Source organism: Clytia hemisphaerica, unplaced genomic scaffold, assembly GCF_902728285.1.
Source record: "Clytia hemisphaerica strain Z4C2 unplaced genomic scaffold, Clytia hemisphaerica genome assembly, whole genome shotgun sequence".
NCBI classification, from domain to species: Eukaryota; Metazoa; Cnidaria; class Hydrozoa; order Leptothecata; family Clytiidae; genus Clytia; species Clytia hemisphaerica.
Genome location: NW_027104389.1, coordinates 1185278 through 1213118, shown reverse-complemented (window position 1 = coordinate 1213118; position 27841 = coordinate 1185278). Strand labels below are relative to the sequence as shown.

At 33.9% G+C, this 27841-nt stretch overlaps 2 protein-coding genes across 3 annotated transcripts in view; one reads left to right on the top strand and one right to left on the bottom strand.

The window, feature by feature from the left end:
• Window positions 1–308: 308 nt before the first annotated feature.
• LOC136819645 (paxillin-like) lies at window positions 309–17495 on the top strand. Of its 2 annotated transcripts, none has more exons than XM_067075885.1 (11): window positions 309–422; window positions 5228–5311; window positions 6658–6690; window positions 6992–7027; window positions 7366–7476; window positions 7896–8123; window positions 10930–11066; window positions 12463–12636; window positions 13814–14044; window positions 15568–15688; window positions 16048–17495. In XM_067075885.1, exons 1-11 carry the CDS (start codon window positions 410–412, stop codon window positions 16191–16193), a joined length of 1314 nt encoding a protein of 437 aa, XP_066931986.1. In that variant the 5' UTR covers window positions 309–409; the 3' UTR covers window positions 16194–17495. The 2 variants fall into 2 exon arrangements, with proteins under 2 accessions (XP_066931986.1, XP_066931985.1); XM_067075884.1 differs by lacking the exon at window positions 309–422 and adding an exon at window positions 977–1087 and having other exon boundaries at window positions 16048–16277.
• Window positions 17496–19537: 2042 nt separating this feature from the next.
• Window positions 19538–27841, bottom strand: part of LOC136819638 (malate dehydrogenase, mitochondrial-like) — an 8599-nt gene continuing 295 nt past the window's right edge. The window contains exons 2-9 of the mRNA XM_067075877.1: window positions 22594–22717; window positions 22040–22171; window positions 21809–21878; window positions 21372–21476; window positions 20923–21160; window positions 20487–20639; window positions 20111–20179; window positions 19538–19744 (exon numbers count right to left, since the gene is read on the bottom strand). Of these exons, the coding sequence (XP_066931978.1) occupies window positions 19682–19744; window positions 20111–20179; window positions 20487–20639; window positions 20923–21160; window positions 21372–21476; window positions 21809–21878; window positions 22040–22171; window positions 22594–22717 (954 nt within the window). The 3' untranslated portion in view covers window positions 19538–19681. The remainder of the gene's footprint in view (window positions 19745–20110; window positions 20180–20486; window positions 20640–20922; window positions 21161–21371; window positions 21477–21808; window positions 21879–22039; window positions 22172–22593; window positions 22718–27841) is intronic.

Genomic DNA, 27841 nt, shown 5'->3' with positions numbered 1-27841 from the left:
TTGGAGTTTTTATAACTGTGCTGTATCTTTTATTGGCTTTTACTAGGTTTATATAAATCATAATGGATAGAGAAAGAGAGAGAGTTTTCTTTTTCTGACGATGGAATATCTTAGAGAAATTTTGATATATAATTTATAAACATTGGTGAAATTCTATTTGAATAATTTGCGTTGAATCAAGAAAACCCGTTTCTATGTGTGTACATGAGAGAGATATCGTGAACTTAATTTGTAATGGCTTTTCCTTTACTAACTTTTAAAAGCTATGCTGGTTTTGAATTTCTTGTATAATGATTCTTTTATTTTATAGGAGTAAGATCAAAAATAATACGTAACTTTTTTACAAGGGGCATATAACATAACTGTTGTGAGGTAATACGAAAAGGCCACACAACACAAGCACAATATTATGGATGATTTAGGTAAGCTTTTGATATAACAGTTTCTGTTCATTTTTGTTCAAATAGGAGGCATGGGAAAATAACGTTTGTGAACTGTGAAGCCATTCTGCGATTCGAATGGGGAGATAATTAATCTTTTATTGATAAATTTTTTGAACGAAAACTACTGCCTTTTTTTTACAGTATGTATTATGCATCATAGATAGATTTTCAGAAACTCGTGATTTAAATTTTCTACATAGTGGTTAATTGAAATTAAGAATTTGTATAGGGGTACATTCTTTTACCCCTTTTTCCAAAAAGAGGGAGGGGCGCACCCATTTTTACCGGGAATCATTACGTCAACTTTTCATGCATTTCGAATTTTGCTAAAATGGTAGAGAAAGCTGCGCTAAAGAAAAAGGAGCGTCCAAGCAACAAAATTTATGGAAACAATTTTGTGATAATTTTTCAAACAGTTTTGGAAAGACTGCTAACTGAAAACAAATAGCATCTAGATAGAGTTTTTATTTTTCTGTTCAAAACTTTCATTAGAGAAACTGTTTTTTGGAAAGTTTAAAGTTGTTTTATTGAGAAAAACAAGCAAGTGGAAAAATAAAATGACAAAAATATAAGAAATAAGTTTTTGTTTTTACAAACAATTATGGAGAAGAAAGGGAAAATGACAGAAGATTTGCAGTTTTTAGGTAACTAATTGTCAATATGATTTGATTGAACTCTTGATACCACAAAATTCATTATAGCTAGCTAGCTACCACTTTCCTTAAAATTATGTTTAATAATGTTTTGATTTGATTTGAAAAAGTTGTGTTTGATTAGTTTCAATATGTTTGTTTCTATCTATCTATCTATCTATATATTTCATACTAAAAGGTCCTAGGACCCATTATCCGTACATTTGTTTGTTAAAAAAATGAAAAATGAATAAATAAATAAATGAAATGTTAAGAGCAATAAAATATTTTAGAATTTTAATTAATGCTTGAGATAACGAGAAAAGAATGAATAGTATAATTGGAAAACCAAGCATGCAGCCCTGTGTGCTGTGATAGATCGTGCTTGAGACTAGATTCAATATAGAGAAGTACTAAGATGTATTAAAGCTAGCAGACAGAATGTAACTTGAAGTAGCCTCAGCACTGGGTTAGCATAGGAGCAGTTTGTCATTGATAGCTTAGATCTTGAAACATTTGTTGCTGTTTTTTCTTCTTTTTCAACATGCCTTTGCAGATAAATCAGAGAATAGAAAAAAATACATACTGTCAACTGCTCTTAACTTGTGACTAATATCTGACAAAACATAGGACGGCAATTCGGCCACCATTTCACCAAACCTCCAAAGTCATTTCATTTGAGTAATGAACGGCGTATTAAAAAATACACGATTTCTCTTTCGCACCGAGTAGGCTTTTAACTAACTCGAAATATGAAAAAAATCCGTAGTAGAACACACGAGAATGTCTGGAACGAAGAAGACCAAATAAGTGGCAAAACGATGGAGCGTTTGACGTCAATCACGCGGCAAGTTACACAATAGTTATTTGTTAATCCCATCGGGCGATAGGCAGTTTGGCAGCGAACGTTCTCTTATTCAAGGAAGGTTAAAGTAAGAACAGAAAATCAGCCATGGATGAATGATGAAGTGAGGAAACAGCTAAACCAAAGGTTTAATCTCTTGAACATTGCTAGAACTACCCCAAAACATTCAAAAGAGTGGAAGAAGTACAGGAAAGCAAGGAATAGATGTACCAGTTTAACTCGATCAGAAAGAGCAAAATACTGGGAAAACGAATTAATCCAAAGCGACTCTTCGAAATTGTTCTGGTCACTAGTCAAAAAGTTTAAAGGAAAGTCAAAGGACTCTCATATTGGACCACTCAAGAGTAATAAAAAGACTATTACAGACAAAAATGAAAAAGCAAACATTATGAACAATTTCTTTGCAACTGTTGGGAAAAAGTTATCTACTCCCCCAGAGATCGATTCAGATGGGACCACCAATTCGTATGTTTATCGCATAACCCCAACAATTGACAAAATTGACTATTCAAAAGAACTTTTAACCAAATCGTTTAAATCTGCTGTGAAAATTGGTAAATCCTGTGGACCAGACCAAATATCAGCCAAAGATCTTTGTCTTCATACTGATGGATCAATCAATAGTTTGCATTACGTCATCAAGCAAAGCTTAAACACAGGTACTTTCCCAGCAAAGTGGAAAACATCTAAAGTAACACCAGTATACAAAAAAGGTGTCAAATCAGACTGCTCAAACTATAGACCAATATCGTTATTGTCAATCCCTAGCAAAGTTGTTGAACACCTGGTCTGCTCACAGCTAAACTCACACCTGCAAAAACAAAACCTGCAGACAGCCTTCGTCCCCAACGCTCCACAGAAGATATACTTCTTTATATGACAGAAAAGTGGAGGAAATCTATCGACAAAAATGAGGTAGTCGCAGTCCTGTTTATCGACTTTCCAGGACTTTCGCAAGGCGTTCGATAGCGTGTCACACCCAATCCTATTAAAGAAAATGAGTGCTTCTGGAATATCTGGACATTTTCTCTCATACCTAACGAGCTACCTTAGTAACAGAAAGCAATTCACATCACTAAATGGAATCGAATCCAACCTTGAAAGAGTCGAATATGGTGTTCCGCAAGGATATCCAATTGGACTACCATGCACCAAGTTTTTCCATCAACGTAAACGATATGAGTGATTGTATTGAAAGTGATTTAGACCAGCTTGCAGATGATTCAACAACCTATACTACTGGACCAACTGCTGATGATGTTCTTGACAGCCTCCAAAACAGTGCTTGTCAATTAGAGAGTTATGCCAAACGAAACTCCTTAACGATTCACCCTGATAAATGCAAAATCTTGGTCATGTCAAGAAATCGTTTCATTGGTCCATACAAAAATATTACTCTGTGTGGAGCAAGTGTTGAGATTGTTAGCTCCACCAAATGTCTGGGAGTTACTATTGATGACAAGTTGGAATGGGAGGAGCATGTTTGAAAAATTACCAAATCTTTTAGTATTAAACTGAAGAAACTTTATCAAATGAGAAACATGCCATACCCTACCTTATCAACAATATATTTTCAAGGCATATTACCCTCTGTTATCTACGGTATACTCATTTGGGGAAATTGTTCTGAGAATCTTATGTCGTATGTCGAGAATGTCCACATAAAGGCTGCACGGTTCATAAATCAAGTCAAAAAGGCTGTTTGTGATAATGTTGTCCTAGCCAGTGTCAAATGGAAACCCATTATCTATTATTACAAGCGAAGTATTGCATGTAAAGTTTATAAGATACATAACAACCTTGGTTCTCCATTACTCTCTGACCTCTGATTGTACCGTAAGTTGGTCTAATGTCAACATCCCTCTTATAATTTCAACACCCTTCTTTAGAGATAGGAATGATAGGTAGGTCGAAATCACTGATTGAAACTTATTTTCTTTGCTTAGCAATCAGAGAGAAAAAAATCTTTTCTTTATCAGAGATTCCAACCTTCATATTGCTCCCATCTCTAAAGAAGGGTGTCAGAATTAGAACAGGGATGTTGACATTAGAGCAAGTTACGGTACAAATGTACAATGTTTTCAGACCTAATAACCCAAAATCCAGCCCCAATTGGACATCACTGTACCATTGTACGGTAGTATCCAGGGTTGTATAACTAATAAGTACAGTATAAATTACTAATTCCAAGTAGTAAGAATGGGATATTTTGTTACTAGACAGCAGCTATCTTGTAGAAACTAAATCAATTAGATGATGTTATCATTAAAACAAATTGATTAGTTATTCAATATATACAATATATTGTCGCATTCTCCTAAACAACTATTAGGTTATTCTGTGTTACTGTAAGATTATTTCATGTTTTTGGAGTCATTATATAATTTCTTTGCAGCTAACAAACAGTTTAGCTCTAACTCTTCATACAAAATCTACAGGAAACACATATTTGTTGGACTTTGTACCCAATGCTGAATACAAGCACTTAAGCTAAAGTCCTACAAATCAGTTTTTTGAAGTTTCATAGTTTTCTTCCTGGGTCAGTCCCCCCCCAGAAGTTTTAGACTGCTCGGTTGTCAAATCTCCCCCTGAAAATGAAAAAAATCCTTTTTCCTCCCCAGAAATGTTGAATTCCCCCCCCCCTCTTTTTTTACAACCTTGGTCTGGGCCTATGGGCAATCAATTTTTATGCACCTTTCACATAAAAACTAAAAAGGTGACAGAAGAAATTCTGTTAAAAAGTTGAAAAGTTCCCCCCCCCCAGATCAATTTTGTTGCACGGTTTTGAAATCCCCCTGGATTTCCATTTTTCGTTTTGCCCCAGCTCCTTTTGGAAAATGTTTTGAAAAAATCTCCCCCCCCCCCAGCAGAAAGGGGAGGGCAGAGAAACTACGAGTTTGCAAAAAAAAATGCCACATAGATCTTTCAAATTTCAAATTTCAAATGAATAAAGCAGGAAATAATCTTTTGTAATTTTCAATTTTTTGCAAAAGCTCCAGAAATGAAAATACAGGGATAATATAATGATTGAATACTATCCACTGATGATCCGCAGCACTATCATAAAGCTATAATTGCTTTGCATACTTCACTTGAGAAAATGATTGACAGATTAAATTTTTTTCCGTGGTGAGGGAATTCACAGTTGTTTCAAAAGTAACACTTGCCAAGGGAACTGCTGCTAGTGGGTTAGACTCCCATTATATTTTTTTAGTCAGTTGTATGAATACAGCTGACACTCAGTTATTCAAACAGCTATTCATGTTTTCTCTGAATTTCTGTTTTAGATGCACTTCTCGCTGATCTTCAAAACTCATCTCGGAGTACTGGTAAAAGCAAACCAGCAGATGACTTCCCACCACCACCATCAGGTATAAAAATCGAAGCTTTTGCTAAAAGTCCCACAACAAAAGCACCACCACCTAAAACTATGCCAAAACCACCCAAAGAAATTGCACAATTGAAACCTGTAAATAATAGTGAGCAATCTGAGTATTCATCTCAAAAGTCTTTCAATAATTTAACAGAGTTAGAAGGATTATTACAGGATTTGGATAAAGCTTCTGATAATTACCATCGGAAAAGCTTTGCTCAAAACATTGCACATACACCTAATACACAAGCACCAATAAACTCAATCACAGAAGGTATCACGATTTGAATTGCACTCTAATCCACAATAACTAAACTGATTCTTTCTAACAAAAAGTTCTAATCAAAGTTGAATTTCTGATGATATAACAGATGGCTGATTGTTAATAATTATTACTAAAAAGTCAACAGACATCATAGCAACACTTTCAAGAATTTCTTTAATATTGCTCAGGGCTGAATTTTTTCAAAATATCAGGGGGTACCTTTCAATTCAGGTTTTACCTACTCTTTTTTGTCAAAAACCCTACGAAAGTAAAAAAGAAATTGGTTGAAAAAGATGATTAATATATTCGCTAGAGTATGCAGGCAGCCTACTGTAGGTGTTTAGCAAATTTTAGTCCACACCAAAATTTTGTATTCTTCAATTTGTGAAATAAGACCATACAAAAATTAATGCACTTGAGGTACCTACAAACCTTTGTCCATCGGGGAACCTAAATTTCGGAGGGTCTTAAATTCAAAGGGCCTAAGGTGACATGGATGTGCCTTAATTTTTCACACCTATCCAAATACAGAAAATAACCACAAAACATTTATAAGTATTTTAATTATATTTTAAGTTTGAAACTTAGATATTGTGTCAACTCTTTATTATAGTAACGATCTATTTACTCTACGAGGAGAAGATAAACACCCTCTACAACATAAATATTTTAATCTACTTTTAAACTGAACCTAAAACTATTATAAAAACATTTACAAGGATTAATCTCGATTTTTTCCAAAATGAAGAAACTTTTTTATACAGAAAGTGTTTTTTTAATTCCAATTGGATTATAATAACGCTAATCCATAGCTAGAAGGTGATGTCAATAATTTATAATAAAAATAACTATCAATAATAGTTTGCAATAATTGATTTATTTTCTCGCATTTCTACTCGTGCTAACCTTATGTATAATAATTGTTTTTTCAATGTTTTTTTTTTATTTTTTTATTTATATACAATTATATTTTGGATTTTATTTGCTCTGAATTTGCATTTCCACGAATCTTTTACGTATCATCTGAAGGCCAAATATTTTGCTTTTTACTTACAGTCTTTTCTTGCTTTCAATTTCAGGCAATTTGACCAATGGCACGGTTGGGAAACAAGGTGATTTATTCAAAACTCATTGATAATCATTATCGAAAAGCTATATTTATTCGGATTTAGAATTATTATTGTACTGTCACCAATTTTACACACTTTGCAATTTTCCAGAAAAAATTACCCCAATATCTGTATCATTTTATAATTTCCCCCCATTTTACGAAATTTTCCTGAAAAAGTGCCATTTTCCTAGAAGTTTTAGGGAAAATCACCCCAAAATCACTTAATATTGACCCCCCATTTTATGAATTTTCTCCCAGAGTACCAACCCCCTTCTTAGTAATTTCTTATTTTGATATTTCAGAGCCAGGCAGCACAGTGCAAGTGAGTGTCACTGCAGGTAAAAAAACTTTTTTTAAATGTCATCTTGAAAACGGTTGAAGTACAGTGTGTCAGAGATTTTCTTTAAAAAAAAAATTCTTGCTTGGGGAGTAACCATCTAGTCCATATAAGGGTCTAACCCAACCCTCGGTTGCTCGTAAATTCTTAAAATTTTAGATGCTGTTTTTTAGAGGACAGTGGCTTGTCCGCGTCAGTCTTTTACTACTTTTTTGTATAACGTATAATCTTACCAAATAAGACTAGTATTCTTAGGGAGAAAATACAGCATGCTTGTCAGATTTCTTTGTTGCCTTCAACGAATGAATGATTGAATTTTGATTTTCTTTTTTTTTTCAGTTGAAGCTCTCTTGAATGAGTTAGATACACAAGTCTCGAACTCTAAGAGTTCAGCACAAACCAATGGGCCACCTATGCCGGAACCACAACATGCAAACGCTACACGAACTGGTATGAAACAATTCATTTATATTCTTAAATGCTAAAAACTTCAAATTCTTTGCTTCAAAATGGTTTGGGATTTTGACCTGCTGAGTTTTCTTTGGACCTGAGTAAAACCTCTAAATCTTATTATTTTCAAAAGTCGAAAAATAATAATAGGCAATATTTGAAATGGGCTCTTGTACGGCTCTTACGTTAAAATTCTTTTGTTTTCTTGCAAAATTCAACTTAAATGTCTCATTTTTGGGAAATAGTCGGGCAGGCGTTTAGTTACCTTTGTCAAACTAACGTTTTGGCAGCGAACTCCTTCTTGATTGATGAAAATAGGGTTGGACCTAATTCTTAAGATCACCTGGACTTAAATCACCTTGTTTAAATGTTTTTTAAACCAACAAAGATAACTAAGGAACTCTTTTCTTTTCAACTAGCATCCACGGCTACTAAAGAGTTGGACGATCTGATGGCCTCATTGTCCGACTTCAAAGTCAACACAGGGGAACAACCGGTCAATAACCGGACACCTAGCGTTCCGGAAGCGGACGAGACGGACGCACCGCCGGAGAAACCGGCCATTACGTCAACAACGCACACGTACCACGTTTCCTCAAACGATGATTACGCAAAGGTGGAAAAAAGACCCTCTCAAAAATCGAAATGTAAGTGCTTATTCTTTGGATTCTTTAGTATAAAGTTATGGTTCTAAATCGGTTCTGATGATTTGACTTTGGTTAAATTAAGGTTAAATATATTTATGTTTTTAGTGGAAGAAGAAGAATTTTCGCTTTTAATTCAAGGGCGATAGTTTACAGCAGACATTACTTAACTGATATTCTCGATATTCTTGTCTAACCAAATAAAAAAAAATCGATAAACGCCAAACTCTCTTGCCTGTGAACCAGACGGAAAAGGCTGCGAATTATGTCATGTCATGCGAATTTTCAAGATAAAAGATTTATTCGTCATCTTGAAGTTATCTAGCCCAGATAAGATTTGCCTTTAAAAAGATGAGAGAAAATCACCCTTGTTTTTGGTGAAAACTAAATTCTATTCTAAATATAGAGTTTGACAACGCTTGACGTTATATGCATCTAAAATATATCACAAATACAAACTGCTATTGAAACTCAATCAAAATGTCGTAAAACATTAAACAAAGAAACTTTTCATTTGAAAATTTCTATCAATTTTAATCAATGTTACAATCTGATTTTTAATCCAGGGACAAAGACATTCAGATTCACCCATAAATTTCAAAAGAACAAGTGCAAAAATGATTACGAAATTTTATCATCGCTTTCTAAAAAACAATCGATTGCTCACTAAAACATATTCCAGAATTTTGTGATAATGAAGTTGACTTGAAATTGTCAGTGTTAGTGTCAAAAAATTAACAGCATTTTTGCAAAGATTTAGACTATTCCAGACTATTCGTGGGATAATTTAATCATATTGAATCTTGTTGTTGTATTTTGATTTTAAACCAGTCAGTGTTGCAATTTTTCGGGTTAGATGAGTTTTCTAACAAGGATTTTAGTCCCAGGCAAAAAGTCTTGAAAAAAGAAATTTTGTAAAAGTATTTTTGAAACTTGAACGACATTTTGTCCCATCATATATAGCCGGTTGCAACTCTGTAAACAGTCTAGTCTAAATTCTCAATAGCTTCTTGTTGCCTCTCTTTTGAAGGGTTTTAGCGAAAATTTAAGAAATTTCGGCGACTGTTTCAGTCTAGTCAGTTATTTAGGAAATCACCCACCGTGTAGGCTAGCGAAGAATGTTTCTTTAAACGTTCATCACGATTTCTAGTTGTTTAAAATAACAAAGAATGATGAGACATTCTGAGAGATTTTATATTTTGAAAATTTCGAGTTCAGAAATTTCTGTAAACTTTTTTGTTAGTTTGACGGTGGTTATCAAGTTTTGCGCTTAGGTAAAGTTTCTTTTGCTTTATTTTTTCAACGCAAATTTTACTTGGGTTTTTAATGTTTTTATTCGGTATTCTATATCTTGTTTTGTTAGCCATTGATTGTTTTTCAACAAGCTTATAATGGCCATTTATTATGGCGCAGATTTTTCTTCGTTTTTTTCTCATCCAAGTTTCCCATGTGTGTTCACTGGGATTCAAACATTTTCGTTCTTGAATTCAGTGCGTTAAAGCTTACATATTTTTGGGAGTATTTTTGTGAAGGTTAGTACAGATCAAGTTCTATTCAGTATTTATCTTTTGAAAGCAAGTCTGATAGTTTTAAAACTTTAAGTTAGTGCTTTGACATTTTGCATAATCGTCACGATGATCTTCGGAAAAATTTATCCCCTTAAGGTAAAAAAGTCCTGAAAACATGATTCGAGTATTGGGATTTACTTCCTTCATAGATATTTCGTGATTAAGAAGGAGGGTGTCTATCAATCATCACGTTAAAAATATTTTCTCTCAAAACCCGACGAAAAGGATGATGGGGGAGAAGCTTTCCAACGCCAGCCGTCACACGAAAAATTTTGTTTACTCAATCTCCTTTACTATGTTTGGACATCTAATCCTAACATTTCTCAAAAACATGTTTCATCCTGAATCAATCCCTGCTCGCATAAAATCACATCTTATTGACCAATTGATGAATTTTGTTAAGGCCTTATTTACATTTGGGCATCCTAGCTGTTTGGCCAAGGGAATCATATCTTTTTGATTTAAATATTCTGAACTTTCATGAGGGTTTATGAAAAGATTTGCCGGTATCTTTACTGCATAAACACCTCCCAAAACCCAGTTTTGTTTCGAATGATAATTTATATCCGATAATACTATAAACGGAATAACGGGATAACTAAAACCCCATTTATCATTCCGACGATTATAGCCGATCATTAGAAAATGAAATATTTGTTGTTTTAAGATTATCCTCTGAAGCAAAAGAAAGTTATTTTAGAGAGTAGTGTAAAACAGCCCGTAAAGCAGTTGTATTATCTTTCGATAATCTAGCTTTACACAGTAACGTGTAAGCAGAGTCTTAAAGCAAAAAATCAACAGTGAGCTAAAATCCACAAAGCTTTACTCTATGGATAGTTTTCCGTTTTTGTAATCAAATAGTCTAGTTGTTGCAATATAGAAAGTTTTGGAAAAATTTGATTCGTTTTTTTTGTTTTTTGGAGCTTTTATCTGGCACTGGCAAATTAGATTGACGCTTATGTGAATTCATTTTAGAAGTTTATTGATTGAAAAGAGAGTGGAGAATTTTGATTTGATTGAAAGGTTTTATTGGAGAAACATGGAGGCAGATCCCATTTACGAGAGAATATTGTATGGAGAATTGAAAAAGAAAAACAATGACACTAATAATAACTTATCTCTCGAAGAACCAGTTTATGAGAGTATTCCTGACGCCATATTGAATTCTAAATTATCTCCCGAATGTAGTGAACCGGTTTATGCGTGTTTGGGTGATGAAGAATTATTGGAATCTATTTTAGCCTCGACACCACAACAAAATCAGCAGCCTAATTTGGACTCCATGCTTGGTTCCTTACAAACAACAATGTCGAAACAAGGCGTAGCAACAGTTACTAAGGGAACATGCGCTGGATGCAACAAACCAATTATTGGTCAAGTAAGAAATATTTTTCTTTTTTCTTTTTGTCATTGCAGTCGAGTCTTAATAACTTGAACCCTAAATCGTTCGATCGAGTTGTTGAGAGACAATAATTTTGGACTTGAGTAATGGAGAGTTCTTATCTTTCTTACTATCCTTTTTACTATGGTAAACACTTGACACTTCGTTCGTTCGTTCGTTCGTTCGTTCGTTCGTTCGTTCGTTCGTTCGTTCGTTCGTTCGTTCGTTCGTTCGTTCGTTCGTTCGTTCGTTCGTTCGTTCGTTCGTTCGTTCCTTCATTTATTCGTTCGTTCGTTCGTTCCTTCATTTATTCGTTCGTTCGTTCGTTCCTTCATTTATTCGTTCGTTCGTTCGTTCCTTCATTTATTCGTTCGTTCGTTCGTTCCTTCATTTATTCGTTCGTTCGTTCGTTCCTTCATTCCTTCATTTATTCGTTCGTTCGTTCGTTCATTCATTTATTCGTTCGTTCGTTCGTTCATTCATTTATTCGTTCAGTCATTCATTTATTCGTTCATTCATTCATCCATTCATTCATCCATTCATTCATTCCCTTACTCACTCATTCATTCATTCATTCCCTTACTCACTCATTCATTCATTCATTCCCTTACTCACTCATTCATTCATTCATTCCCTTACTCACTCATTCATTCATTCATTCCCTTACTCATTCATTCATTCATTCATCCATTCATTCATTCATTCATTCATTCATTCATTCATTTCCTCACTCATTCATTCATTCATTTCCTCACTCATTCATTCATTGACTGGGAGTACATTGTAAATTGTTTTTATTTACACGTTTTTTTATATAAAGAACACTTGATAAAGAAAACATGAGGCTGAAAATGGTAAAACAAAAATAATAAGGAATTGTCAAGGAACTGCTCAGGCTCAGAATAAGAAATCAAGTTAAGTAACAGTAAACGTTAAATGAACTTTCACACTTTTCCAATAACCTAAACAAAAATATATGATAAAATGTTGCTGAATACGACATTCAATGTGTCAAAAGGAAAATATACAGTATTTATACAGAAATCAAATACTTAGCAAATTCAAACTTGGCAGCTAAGTGAATAAGGAAGTTAGAGACTGTTCATCTTAACGTTTCCAGACCATCTAAAAAGAACGACAAATAATTATAAAAAGCGACAAAAAGAACGACAAATTTCATATTTCGCCGTCCACAACCACGACCGAAAGTGACTGTAACGCTTAACGCTGAGCAATTAAGAGACGGATCAAGGGTAAGTGGGGAAATCCAGGGAAAGGAGTGGCGCCCTCCCCTTCCTTTGGATAGTTGGATAGACAGTTATACGAAAAATGAGCCTCCGGGTCGCCCTCGACTGCGGTCGCATCTTTTTTACTTTACATCTTCCATTTGCAGGTTTGCACAGCTCTGGGGAAGACTTGGCATCCAGAACATTTCTCTTGTTGTATTTGTGATATGGAATTGGGAACAAAAACGTTTTTCGAACGTGATGGGAAACCATATTGTGAAAATGATTACCATGAAATCTTCGCACCCAAATGTTTCGCTTGTAATGGTCCCATCTTAGATGTAAGACTTTTGATTTTCCAATTCGAGAAAGCTTCTTTTAAAAGCCGTTTCTGTCTTTTAGGGTCCTTCGGCAGTGTCTTCAAAACAGTGGGGGGTCGGTACTAAAATCCTAAACACATAGTATTAAAAGGTTTTTTGACGATCTTTGACATACCCTCACCTAATTTTTGAAAAAGGAATTTTAGTACACATGTACTAAATCTTTTTTTGACATTTAAGCATAGTGAGCACCTAAATTATGCTTATTTTGGAATTCGGTTCAGAGAATGGGTCTTTGGACTTCCAACAAAATGCCAACTCTGGTTATGAACCTGATCTATCGCTGTCTATTCTAGATAAAGACTCAGAAACAGTCCAGACACTTTTTCTCTGCTCTACTTTAGTTATTGCAAAGATTGATTGGTTATTTTTCACCTCTAATTTACACCTTGCTATTTCTTTTCTATCCAGTTATCCATGGTTCTTTACAAAAACAAAGCATTCAACTTTGAAAGCATTTTTTATTCCATAGTATATTAAAGCAGAACATTAAATACCTGTTTCACAGCCCCGGTGGAACCTTTTTCCACAGTGGAGATAAAAATTCCTATTGAAATGCTAATGGGAATAGAAATTCTATTGTTCCAAGGTTAAAAACCCACTGGTGATGGTTTTGGAGTGCAATTTTTAAACATGGAATTTCGAGTGGGGACGAAATCAAAGTCAATTTCCCAGTGGGGCTGAAATTCAAGGGTATTTTCCCACCGGGGACGAAATTTTTGCTCAATTTGTGACACAGGGGTGTTTAAATCTTATATAGAAAGTTTTTATTTTTTCCATTTTGCCTAAAATGCTCAGTCAATAGTTAAATTCCCTAAAATTTGGTGATTTTTAATACTCATATACTAAAATTTTTCTTAAATTTCTTGAAGACTCCACCTAATTTGGGATTTTAGTACACTAAAATGCTTTAAGACTTTTTTTGTAATACCACCACGTCACTAAAGGTTATGATGTCTGAAATTTTTGTACCGACCCCCCTGTTCAAAATGAAATATTAAATATTGAAGAAAACCACGATTTATGTTTACAAATAAGTTCTCTACCAACCTACAATAAGTTAAGATAGGATGCTTTTTAAGCCCACGTTTTTGTCTATGAAAACAAACTATCACGAATCTTTTCTTCTTTTTTTCAGTCTTGTGTGACATCAATGGATCGGACGTGGCATCCGGAGCATTTTGTCTGTCAAGAATGCGGACGCCCATTCGGGGATTCCGGTTTTCACGAGAAAGATGGCAAGGCGTATTGTCGGGAGGATTATTTTCGTTTGTTTGCACCGAAATGTTCGGGTTGTAATAAGGCGATCATTGAGAATTATATTTCAGCGTTGAACGGCCACTGGCATCCACACTGTTTTGCTTGCATGGTAAGTTTGATGTTCTCCAACTATGAGAAGTCCAACCTTCAAGTCGTGATCAAATTTCCTTATATTATTAGTTATTTTCCTCCGACCATTCTACTTTGCTAAATAGTTAACTTTTTCTCATACGCTCTTCTTGAAATGCAAAGAAATAGTGAATCTTGTATTACTGTCAGGATATTTCAACATCATAATGCATAATTAGTGTTTACATGAGATTGCGCTTATGCAAAAAAGTGTTAAGGTCTTGTTAGACGGTAACATTTTTGTGTAACATTTGCTAACATTTCTAAAAATAGAAGATTTCAAAAATGTGCTCAAGAAATGTTAACATATGTTACACGCAAACATTTTGTGTGTAACATTTGATTTTTTTTATTAAAAAAGAGAGAAAAAGAGAGAAAAAGAGAGAAAAATCGGCGAAAAAACACGTGCGCACTTGAAGTATCCTTTTAAATTCCCTTTAAATGGCGGCATCCTTTGATTCAAAATGTTAACCATCGAGAGCAAATCATTTTTTTTTGATTTGCTATCTGCGCGTAACATTCGTTAACATTTGAATGTTTCTGAATGTTAATCGATGTTACACAGTAACATTTTGTACAACATTTGCTATTTTTAGAAAATGTTACACAAAAATGTTACCGTATGTTATCGTCTAACAAGACCTTTAACGGTCTTTTGGTAAAACATGTCATTTGAAGTGATTATTCTATTTGGAAACGAGTCCTGTAATGTTGTTTATCTGGGGAATTGTATATTTCTTGTATTTTAAATTTTCCTTTTGAAACATTTTGCTATGACTCGATATAAGATGTAGAGTTTGATCCAAAAAAATCTTCTTTTCAAAGTTTTAAAAATTCTCAAAATCTTACTTCCATAAGGTCTTGTTAGACGGTAACATTTTTGTGTAACATTTGCTAACATTTCTAAAAATAGAAGATTTCAAAAATGTGCTCAAGAAATGTTAACATATGTTACACGCAAACATTTTGTGTGTAACATTTGATTTTTTTAATTAAAAAAGAGAGAAAAAGAGAGAAAAAGAGAGAAAAATTGGCGAAAAAACACGTGCGCACTTGAAGTATCCTTTTAAATTCCCTTTAAATGGCGGCATCCTTTGATTCAAAATGTTAGCCATCGAGAGCAAATCATTTTTTTTTGATTTGCTATCTGCGCGTAACATTCGTTAACATTTGAATGTTTCTAAATGTTAATCGATGTTACACAGTAACATTTTGTACAACATTTGCTATTTTTAGAAAATGTTACACAAAAATGTTACCGAATGTTATCGTCTAACAAGACCTATACACTAAAAAAGATATCTTTCTAATTTCTCCATCTCAAGAGCAACGTTAAAGAAAAGTAAATTCAAAATTCAAAATACAAAATGCAAATTCAAAATCTTTTTGGAATAGACTTAGCATGATATTTTTGGATATTTTCTTTAAAGCCAGGTGGCATGAGACTATCTACGCCACAAATCGTGAATTGATAAATCAATCTCATATTTTTCTCCCCTACAGGAATGTCACCAACCTTTCCAGAACGGAAGTTTCTTCGAGCATGAAGGCATGCCATACTGTGAAATGCATTACCATTCAAGACGGGGGTCATTGTGTTACAGTTGCCAAAAGCCGATTACAGGTTTGTATTGACCTTATCGGAGTTTTTTATTTTTCTTGGAGGAATTCCTAAGAAATTTCTATTGTAATACTCCCGAAACAATCCCACAATGCGTCGCTTTTTTAGAAAAATCAAAACCTCTGATAAGGTCTATTGGTCAACTTTTCAACTGTCATCATTTTATCTTTAGCGAGGGTTTTAATAAGTGTACTGAAATTTCAATAATTGAAAGGTTTTAAATAAGATTTTGGTTTGTATTTTCTACGCAGGAACTTTTTCGTATAAATTTGTAAGGGTGACAAGTACTTCCTGATGATCCTATACTTGTTTTACCCTATCAAGTCTGATATTGAGATTTTACTGATTTTTTTCATTTACAGGGCGATGTATAACTGCGATGCACCGAAAATTTCATCCCGAGCATTTCATCTGCGCTTTCTGTTTGAAACAGCTCAATAAGGGTACATTTAAAGAGCAGAACGACAAACCCTATTGTCATGGTTGCTTCGTGAAACTGTTCGGTTAAATATACATTGTGTTATTCAGGTATAGCAGACAAACTTGGTTCAGCTTCAGTTTTGAACAAAAAGGAAACTAAAGCTCATTGCTCGAACCGTGTTAGCCTATATTCTGAAACATCGAGTGATGCTTTAGAGAGACATTCCTGGAATATAACGGAACTCGAGAAATTGTGATTGAAAATGGAAAAACAAGAACATAACATTAATAAAAGAATGAGAAATCTTTGAAAATTGTTTCAGCTGCTCATCAAGCTCCTATCGAAATTAGGATGTTGTGATAGCGAATTTCACCAACCTTATTAATTCTATATTGACTTCTTAATAGCGTTAATTTCTAACTATTTTCTCTGTTCGGTCACAAATGTATATAAGCTATATAAGCCAGTAGTCCAATGCAATGACACGGAGTCATCGAGATGAATTTTCCGTCACTTTTAACCAAATGACTTCATTTCATTTCGGAGCGAAACAGAACCGTTAACTGCGAACATGATCTATATCTCAAACTTCTGTATCTCGATTGATTTCTTTTTTTTGCCTATTCGTTCGAATTATGGAGACTGTAACTTAGCTCACCTGCATTTTTGTTTATTCGGTTATTGTTTGACTAAGAAAAGAAAATGAGCCAAAATAGCTAAGAACTCGGCAAAACAAAAAAATGAACTTTGCTCATATCTGAGGCTGGATTGATTCTTAATGTGTTCTTTAAATGCTTTAGCAAAAGTTGAGGCTAGTGTTATTTTTGCTTACAAACAAAGCGTGCACTTGCAGATGATTTCCCGATTTCCAAATGAGAATCAGGAGTCGGACAGATTTGAGCGATTTTACTTTCATGTATATTAAAATATTTTTTCACACCCTCCTTTACAACTTTTCACTGATCATGCGTTATATAAAAAGTGAACATATATTATTATGTATTTGTAAAATTTATTATGACTTTTTAGATAATTTTACTTTATTTTTTTGCCACCCTTCTGTTTTTTCGCTCTCACTCTACAAAGCCCATGGTATGACATGGTATTAAGACCGTTATTGTAACTGCATAATGATCCAAACTAAATATTCACGTCATGAGCTTAATGTGTTCAAGACGAAACGAAGGGAAGCATTTTCCTTCCGAAACTGATCCAAACTGAGGAAAATCTTTTTAAGGAAGCTCGACGAGTTTCCTTGTACAGTGGAGTACGACTGAAGTATTTTAAAACGTAATATTTTTATTTTGTAATTTCTTTTTTTGCAAATGTTTCTTTTTTATTGATTTTTTAAAATACTTTAATGATGTTATAGAAAAAATTAACATACTTAAGAGATTTTGAAATTTCCTTACTTTTGGCGTACGTTAACCTTTCTTCTTCCAACCTTCTCCAACATCCTTTTGTCTACTTCACTGGACTCTGAGCAACATCAAAATTTCAGTCAGAAGTAGACTCTATCTAAAGTAATGCATATACTGCAAATAGTGCATATGTCAAGCGAACGGACTTTAGTTTAAGCTGAAAGCTAGTTTAATTGAACACCATAATACTCTCACTAAAATGTCGATGTTGCCATGAACTCCAGTTCTTAAACAAGTCGTATTCTATGTAGAGCACACTATTGACTGCATGCTTTTTTTATAAGCATATAAAATTCCAAAAACTGGCTCGAAGATGCTTACTTTTTTGTGCTTAATTGTAGGGGGTTATACCCTGGGGAAATTCCATAAAATTGGGCGGGAGGGGTCAATATCAAGTGATTTATGGGGTGATTTTCCCCAAAACCACTTAGGAAAATGAAGGTTTTGGCACTTTTTTCAGGAAAATTTCATAAAATACCCCTATCATAGACCATTATAAAATGCTGGTAATTTTTCCCAAAAAATTACAAAGTGCCCCCCTATAATTAAGCATTAAGCACAGGAGTAGATTGAGAGATTAACAAGATTTGCTTGAAGGTTGCTTATTATTTTGAGGGAAAAAACAAAGCGTTTAGATCCTATTTCAACAATATCGTCAAAGCTGACAGTATAGACTAGAGTTTAATTCTGACTGAACTTTGCTTTTTGATAGCTTTACTTTAATGGAGCCAGTGAAGTAGACTAGATGATTTCACCATCTTGGATTTTTTTTTCGTTTTCAAAAATCATTTAAAGACACCAAAACAATGAAACATATTCTAAAACCACATCAAAACTTTGAAACCAATCGATCCCTTGGTCATATTTTTTTTGTTTTTCGTCAAAAAGGGACTGTATCTAGAAATATGTATTTGCTGCCACATCAAGCAAAGTCTGCTTAGGCCACTTATTAGCGCCATCAAGTCTGTCAAAAAGCTATAGGTGCCCCCAGGCTAAGCTGACCACTGTCATTGACTTCAAAGCCCCAAAGGGGCTAGACTAGAAACTTCTGGATGGGAAACGAAAGCCACTTACCTTATCGGCCAAAACTTTGCCGGCCCTAAGTGACTAAACTTTGGCCAAATTAAAAGTTTATTACTAAGCTTTCCTTAACCCACTTTTCATATCGGTGATGAAACACCTGAACCGTTTTGCATTGACCCGAGTGAGATGTGCGAAATCGTTATTGAGAAATAATTATGCTTCCAATATGTACACACGTTTGATATGTTTTTATTATTGATTATATACTTGTTTTTGAAATATATCCATGATAAAGTATTAAAAATCTGTGAATTATCATTAAAAAGTGCCAAAAGTGTCTATTTTCCATCTGCATGTAAATTTAGAAATGGCCCAAATTTTTAGTCGGTCCTTAGTGTCGCTTATAATGTTTTCTTCTCACAAACCTTATCGAGAGAAGGTACTTCCTCACTGACCAAAGTGTACAGCAGCAAATTCAGGCAAAAGATTTTTCTAGACAGGGTTTATAAAATAAATACCGGGTGTACCAGAAAAAAGTCCCTCTCTTTGAAGTGAATTTTCTCGAGTTCTATGAACCGTTAAAGAATCAATTCTTTTGCATTGGAAAGAGGAGGATAAACTTAAATTTTGAGGGGTCATTTGTCAATTAGATCAAAAGTTATCGTCTAAATTCTAGACTGGAGTCGTTTATAATGCGTGTAATACTAATAATACCAATACTAATAATAATAATAATAATACGGGATTTAGTTTGTATAAACGACTGGAAGAATCCGGTGTTCCAGCCTTATAGATACAGGGGCTAGCTACGCAGAAACTTCCTTTTTCCAATGCAAAAGGATTGATGCTTTCAAAGTTCATAGAACTCGAGAAAATTCACTTCAAAGAGGGAGACTTTTTTCTGAGGGAGACTTTTTTCTGGGACACCCGGTATTTAGGTCAAAAGTATCAAAATCCAAAAACTGAAATAAAATCAAGGTCAAAATCTTGCATTTTCTAGTCGACATAAACAGAACAGTTCTTTCAGTTATTATATTATATATATTGTGTGTTGTACAAAAATCATAAGTATATTCTTTGCATGAGGTAGGCGTGGTCGGTGTTCAGTGCGCATGCGCGTGAGGTGTTTGCTCACATGTTGTCAGCGGCGAATTTCTCACCCTTCGCGATGTTTGATTTGAGTTCTGGCATCAGCTAAAAGTAACAAAAGAAGACATGACAATTAACAAAAGCCAAATAAAAATAGTTTCCATATTCATGATATGCAACATTGCAATGTCTTCTGACATTAGATCACGGATCCATAAGCTGATTGGTTGTAAGTGACGTAAAATCAGTCAATGCGTTACTTTCAACCAAACAGCTGTTGGGTCCGTGGAAGACATTGATGAATTTAAGACGTCTTTTATTTTGAGACTTAATTTTGAGAATCGAATACCTATATTACTGAAAGAAGTTTCACAATTACTAAACTCAGAAAGTTAAACGACTTTGATTTACTATTTTCATTTTCAGATATTTATAATTTAAAGACTTAACATCAAACTAAATTATACATACCTCATCGAGTTTTTCTTTCTCGAAATCGGTCATATCTCCGATACCCAAATCTTTTTCTGCTCCTCCAGGCTAAAAGAGAATTAGAGAAAACATGAATAATGCAAGTACCACAGGCCTTCATTTAGGTTTTTTATGTTTTCTACGAAGTTCCGTGATTTTGGAACTAGGCATATTGCATATCACCTCTTCAAATTCGAACGTTTTCTTCTCTAATAGCGCAAGTTTCGTAACTTACCCAAAAACGGAAATATCCACCATATATTCACCACGGATTAAAAATCATTGTGCTAAATAATGTTAAATTATCTTTGCCTGTAATGATTTGAAGGATCTCAAGTAGAAGTATTCAAATTATAAAGATAAGATATATACTTACGCCAAGAAGCATAGGTGTAGCGAAGTATGACGCTTCAGTGATGCTTGATTCACGATAACAACATTCGACAACTCCTTTCTTGCCGTTCATGGCTTCCAAGATGGAGAAACCGAAACGAGCGCCAGCGTATGCCATCGATAAAGTGGCTGATCCCTAAGTCGAGAAATTTATTCACTGTAAAAACTTTCATTTTCATTTTATTCATGATAAAGATGTGTTAAACGGTGAAAAATAATGCAATAATTTTGATTATTTCCAAAGATATAAAGAAAAGTCACTTCTTTTTCATTGTCGTCAAACTTCTATTGAAACTTTGAATTTTGTAATTTCATCACAACTCAAACGTTTGCTAAAAGGTTACAAAACGTTGAGCAAGATGTCATTGGCGAACATGATTTCTTAGTGATAGATGTAGACTAATGAAATGAAAACTTACAGCTCCAGCTTTAGCTTCGACGACTTCAGTTCCTGCGTTTTGAATGCGAGTGGTCATTGCAGCGATCTCATCATCGGTGAAGGAAACTTTAGGGACGACCTGTGACAACAAAGGTAAGATGGTGACGCCAGAATGTCCTCCGATCACGGGAACGTTAGTTTTGGAGACATCTAAACCTTTGAGCTCAGCAACGAAGGTGTTAGCACGGACAACATCGAGGGTGGTGACTCCAAGAATTCTACGTAAAAGAAAATATTGTTGCAAAAATGTCCGAAGAGTTATCAGCGGCATTCTGAATCTAATAATCACAAAAGAATCCCAATAAAGTTACCCTTCAAATACTAAAAGAATTAATTGTGCTGGATCAAAGTTTTGCCCTTACTAGTCGCATGAAATAAGTCACCAACTATTTAACTGTCACTTTAGACATACTTGAAATGATTTCTTACTTAGATGGGTTGTAGACACCGTGTTTTTTGAAAACTTCAGCAGCGATTGGGACGGTGGAGTTGACTGGGTTTGTGATGATGCCAAGTACAGCTTCTGGACAGTTTCTGTAATTTAATATGATAATAAAGAATGTTAAAATTTTCTTTGAAATTTTGCCATTCCAAAAATAAATTTAAAGAAAAACAACAATGTTTTAAAATTGAGCAAAAGCTTTTCGATTAAAAATCATCTTCAGTGCTACAAATGATGTTAACAAATCGAAAAGCTTTTGCTCAATTTTAAAACATTGTTGTTTTTCTTTGAATGTTAAAATGATATTAAATTCTCTTTCCATCATTTGCATTAAGAAAAGTATTTACAATTTATCAAAATTAGGAAAAACTAAACTAAACTTGCCCTGAGATAAATATTTTCATAAATTTAAAAACGCGATTACCGTGCACAAGCATCAGCCAAGTTCATTGCAATGGAAGCGTTAGTATTGAATAAATCATCCCGAGTCATTCCTGAATGAAGTAAAAGAAAAAGCTTGAGACTTGGTGTTACAACTTGTTACAACTTTTAAACAACTAGCCAGACAAGTCACCACTCAGGGTCTTTATAATAAAGTGTAAGAGCTGATTTCCTTTTTGGACATAAGAAGGTAAGATTAGAACATACTACCCACCTGGTTTTCTCGGCATACCAGCAGGGATGAGGACCAATGAACAGTCTTTGACACATTCATCAAGATTCTCTGGTCCCATATGTGCGGTGACTTTTCCAATGGTTTCAATGTGTGAAAGATCACATCCAACTCCTAAAAATGCAGAAGGCGTGGAATGCATTGTAGATAATAATATCTTATATTATAACTTTGTAGCTAAAACGTTTTAGAGAGCATTTACTTTTCTCCCATTTCCTCTCATATTAATGTAATGTGGTCTCAGAATAAGGACGAGTTATTTAAACCATCGCAAGACACCTGTCTAACATAAAACTATAAATATTTTTTATATAAATAAAAACATAAAACCCAGCTTGCTAGTTCAGCCGAGAGATTTTCATCATAGACCACCAGATCTAAGAAATAGAATAAAGTTGATAGTGCACAACTCTAAAACATATATTTGAAAAAATGTTGCCAAAATCTTATACTTCAATATTTAGAGATGTAATTAACAAAGAGCTAAGATTATGATTTGTTAAAAAGATATTTCAAAATTTCAAAAGAAAAATTACCTGGAGTGAAAGGAGCAAGATCGTAAAGAGCCAAGTGACTGACCATTGGAGAATGCTTTAACAGCAAAGCCAAAGGTTGACCGATACCACCGCTGGCACCAAGCACTGCTACTTTCACATTGTTCTACAAAAGATCAGATACTATTCCATGAGTCATCATTGATCTATATTTTTAAGAATCTCTTGCTTGTCATTTTTTTCTACCATAAATAATTTGCTACTACTGGGTTTGCCAAAGGAGTATACCGGTTTGTCAAGATATTGCAAGGTTACGGATAAAAATGTTCTATTGATTCTTCTTCTATTGTATAAAGGAAGGCCTGACTCAAATTTTGGTATCTCTTAAATCGGCTGAGTCAGTCAAAAGTTATACTGAAGAACCCAAAAATACCAAAATTAATTTAAAACAGTGATCAAAATTTGAATGAGGAAACACTATTATCAAAGATAATTTAATTAAGATAAGATTTTTTTGTTTTGGGGAAATGTTTTCGTGATTTTCCTAGATACTCAAAATACCATTTCATATAAAACAATCCAAACAAAGCATAAAACTAAACTGATGACGTTCGATATGGTGGCATTTTTGAGAGATTTTCTCAAATTTTAAGTGGTTTTCTCTACGTTTTAGCTGTTTATCAGAGAATTTCTTTTTATTTTGGGTTTGTCAAGATTCCATTTTTTTAACATAACTTTTGATTGACTGAACTGACCCAAGGCTGCTTCAAGTCCATTTAATTGATCCATCTGGTCTCGGATGGGTCACAATTATGTTCCTGTAAGATCTTCTTGTAATCATGCCTATCTTAACCAATTTTAAGTGCCTGATCCCTGTCATCAATATGTGCAAGAAGACCCTGTTGCTGAAATCTTTCTACCATTTCTTAGAAAAATGGCTAATTTTGGGTGAAAATGATGTCACATGGAATCGATCTTATATATAAAGGTAGACCCCTGACCTAGACCCCTGACCTTTTGTTAGGGTCTGTGGAGCCTCAAATGCTAAGTCAGAAAATTCAGGATGTAGTGTTTTTTGTAGAAATTTAATCCATTGGAAGGCCTTCTAAACAATTTATTAGGTCATAAGTCCAAAATTGGCTTACCCTTGGGGGTACTAATTATACTATGCAGGCAAAAATTAGAAAAAATGGCATTTTGTAAATATGGCAAAATTATTACAAATTTTTTAATTTCTTGTATTCTATGATTTTATGAAGAAACAAAAATTAATCTCATTTGGTTGAAAATTGAACCTGTTTGAGCCCCAGCCTAGCCGTTTCAAGCCAATTTTGGATAGCCTAGACACTTTTTAGGGACAATTTAGCAAGTCAATAACCATGAGATTGGGTAGCTTGCATCAGTGGAGGCTAACATGCCAGTATGGATTTCGTGTAACTAACGCCAAAGATCTTCGGCATACAACTGAAACGTTTTTGGCGCATTGGCGTAAGGGTACTTACAAAGATTGTTTCATTTTCAGTTGGCGTAAAGTAATAATTCCAGCTCGACGTGAATGACTCCATAATCCATCGATTTTAAGCTTTCATTTGGCTAAATTTGCTTTTACTCGCTTACGTTCGCATCAATTTATTAATTATGTTGCCGCATTCGCCTCTTTTCCCATCTTGCACCCTTATTGAAAAATTGAATGTTGGTACAAAAGAAATTTTGCTTGGCGTGAGGCTTGCTGTACGGAAAAATTTCTTCTGCGGGAGATTTAGTGGAATTCATACGCCCTCAAATGACCTGGCTGGGTATTAAAAGACAAAGTTAAATCGAAACAAATCTGATTCACAAAATTTACTCATTTTTTCATCCAAAGTGGTGTCATGCATAAATTATGTTTTAAAGATCATTACCGTCAGGGGGGGGTGGGGGCAAGCAGTTAGTACACGACACCCATGACACTTAGTGGACACGATCAATAATATGAGACCAATTTTGGCCTACTTGTGGACATTGATACCATGTGTTAAACTTTTATCAATTATTTGAACATAGTGAATATTGACAAATATCAGTGGATATGTTATCTTCAAAAATTGATAAATCTTTAACACTGTTGAGGTCCTGTGTCACAACGATCAAATCAAGACAACTTATTAACACCTAAAGTGATGACAAAAAAAGGATAAAAAATTAACAAGGTCTTTTTTTTGGAAATGATAAAAAATAGTCTAAAACTTTAATTTGACCTTGAAATTGAAAATCCTTTGGACAGACCAAAAATATGATAATCTTTTATCAAATTTGACAGGTTTCAGGCTCAAAAACAATGAAATGATAATTTTTTAACAGATTGAAGTTCAAAACTTGGTAATTTTTATCATAAATTTGTGGGAAACTGCCAAAATTTGGGTTGTTTATTTGTAACTCTTTGTTTTTGATACATATCTCTTTAAACTATACGCAGAACTACAATTTCGAATAACTTGAACAAAAAGAGATAAAAACTTAACCAAAACTAGTATGTACTTGTAAATATTACACTAGTAGTGTGTTAAAATATTATCAAAATTGACATAAATGGTTAAAAAGTGACCAATTGTTTGCATATTAACAAAATCTTGAGTATCAATGGAGTGAAATCAGAAAAAGATAGAATTCAAATGATAAAATGTTAACAGACAATAGAAGATAATATTTTAACAATATACTTTCTGTTATAGTTTTATTAGTCTTTGCCACTTAAAGATACTCAATTAAGTCTTTCAAAATGCTCAAGAAGCTGATCTAGAACATAAAAACACCCTAGAATAAATCAAACACCAATATTAACAAAAATACTGATAAAATATTAACAAAATACTAAACAGAACTAACGTGAAACACTATAACAGCATTTTCTCCAAATCTAGAGTACTTACGAATTATGAATTTTCATATTCTATTATCCTGAAAAGTTGCATCCGCATATCTTTAACTTGTCAGATTTAAAGATTGGTTATCTGAAAATACATTTCTGCAATTTAGTTTCACTAATTTAAGTTTTGGAACCCTGATTTGAAACCTAAAAATTACCCCAAATTGACTCAAAACTTGATATCTTATATTTTTTCCTTGCTAAGATTAAGTTCAATTTTTGCCAAAATTGTTAAAAATTTATCATTAATTTGTGTCCAAAATGCATGCAACAATCGTTATTTCTATCTGATCAATTCACTTTCTCATGAAATTGTCTAAAATCTAATTTACTAGGTTCCAAGGGCAGCAAACCATTTTCGTAATTTTCTGAGTGTACCAGTGTTACAAATTTATCAATATTTTGTTAACGCTCTGATAAATTTTGTAAATATTTAATATATGGCTAAATTAAACATAGTAATAAATTATTTTTCATTTTGGGGGATTTCAGACTTTTTAGACTTTCATTGAATTGATAAAAAGTTAACAATGTTAATTTTTTATCATATCTTTGTCAAAAATGAAGTTTTTAATTTTTTGAAAAAAAATATTTAAAGAACATAGTAATATCTAACTTCTATTAAATTTTCGACCCATGACAATTAAAATTCAGAAACTTATTAACAAAACAAGTTTTAGGACAATTTTATGATGTCCACAATGGTGTCTCATATTATTGATCGTGTCCTAGTACCGTGGTGGGTCCATTTTTCAAATTTTCAAAATGCAGTTAGTACACCAGTGTACTAACTGCCGAAAGGGGTGGTGTATACAGAATTTTGGAAGAAAAAAGGTGTATTAACTGTTTTCAAAACGAGAATTTTTCCCCCCACTGCGGTTGACCTACTCCATAATTTGTTATATTTTTATTTGTTTGAAAGTAGTTAGTGGTAAAAACCTGGTAAAGACAGGTAAAAACGTAAAAATACACCTCATAAAACCTCCCTGGGGTGTGAAATTCACCTGGAATGCACCGTAGAGAGACGGATCCTTATTTTGGGGGGTGGTATTTATATTGAGCAAGGTCAAAGACAGTTAGTACACGGTGTACTAAGTGACAGGGGGTGGTGGTGGGGTACAGATTTTTCCAAAAATCAGTTAGTACACATAGTGTTCTGTACTAACTGCTTGCCCCCCCTGTTACCGTGAGTGGTCCTAAATCCGACAGCCCTGCCTAAATCCGATGGGGTATTTCAAAGATACAAACTAAAATAAAAACAAACTTTTTGCTGTGACGCAATGAAGATACCAAAGTGTCAACTAAACTGAGAGATTTGATACACTGAACCAATTGAACTAAAACATTAATTGCTTCTTAAACAAAACATAGTTCTTTATTACAAAATTGTTAACGTTTTTAAACACGAGCAACGAATTCAGAATTATAGATGTAATTATTTTTACAACTCGCACTTTTTTTATCACATTAATAGACCTTTTTTCAAAGAGGTCACCCTGTTGAATAATTATGTAGTCCAGCAGAAAAACAATGATAAAACCACGCATAATTATTACAATATGCATGATACAGTAATTATGCATGGCTCTATCATTGTTTTTATGGCTGGACTACATAATTATTCAACAGGACGTCCTCTTTGAAAAAAGGTCTATTGACATCTTGACATTTTAGTCATCTTGTTAGATGTTTTGTTTCGAGAGTTCTTGCAATATAGTTTATTGTTCAACTTGGAGAGGGAATGTTTGTAAACATAGAATTTTTTTTCATAGCAGTTATTTGGGGGGTCGGATTTAGGCAGGGCTGTCGGATTTAGGACCACTCACGGTATTGAATTTGAGATTAATGTCCAGCAGCCATTGAGAAACATCTGAATTCCCGCCATTTTAAAATTTATGATCTTGTTTGATTTTTTATTATGCAACCACGCTGTTTTATATACCCACGATTCTGTCAGGGAGTTACTCAACAAAAATACTTGTGCAGCACAAATATGAGATACTAAAATGGTAAAGTAGAGCTGCAAGCGGAGCTGCATTGCTCTTGTACTACTATTACATTTGTTTGGAAATTTTGCTGCTTTGGTTGGTCAGGCATTTGATGGCTACTGTATGCAAGTTTCCTGATCTCACTTTTAAACTGATGAGCTCACATGTCTGAAATTTTCAGAGATGCAGGCATCAAAATAAGGGATAGAAAGGGTTAAATTTTCACAAACAAACTAGCTACTACTGTTCATCTATTATAAAACTAACTTTGCCCTAAAAATGACTGTTGACGCCCTACCCCTGTTGTGGAGGTTGTAAGACCCCTTTTGTTGTGCCTGTAAGACCCCTTTTGATGGTCTGAAAGACCCCTGCTGTCAAAATCCATACAAGTACCATG

Coding starts and splice junctions, on each gene's coding strand:
- LOC136819645 (XM_067075884.1), top strand. CDS start 1,045: ATGGAGAAGAAAGGGAAAATGACAGAAGATTTGCAGTTTTTAG. Junction 7,028..7,365: donor GCAAGTGAGTGTCACTGCAG/GTAAAAAAACTT, acceptor TTTTTTTTTCAG/TTGAAGCTCTCTTGAATGAG. Junction 14,045..15,567: donor CACACTGTTTTGCTTGCATG/GTAAGTTTGATG, acceptor TCTCCCCTACAG/GAATGTCACCAACCTTTCCA.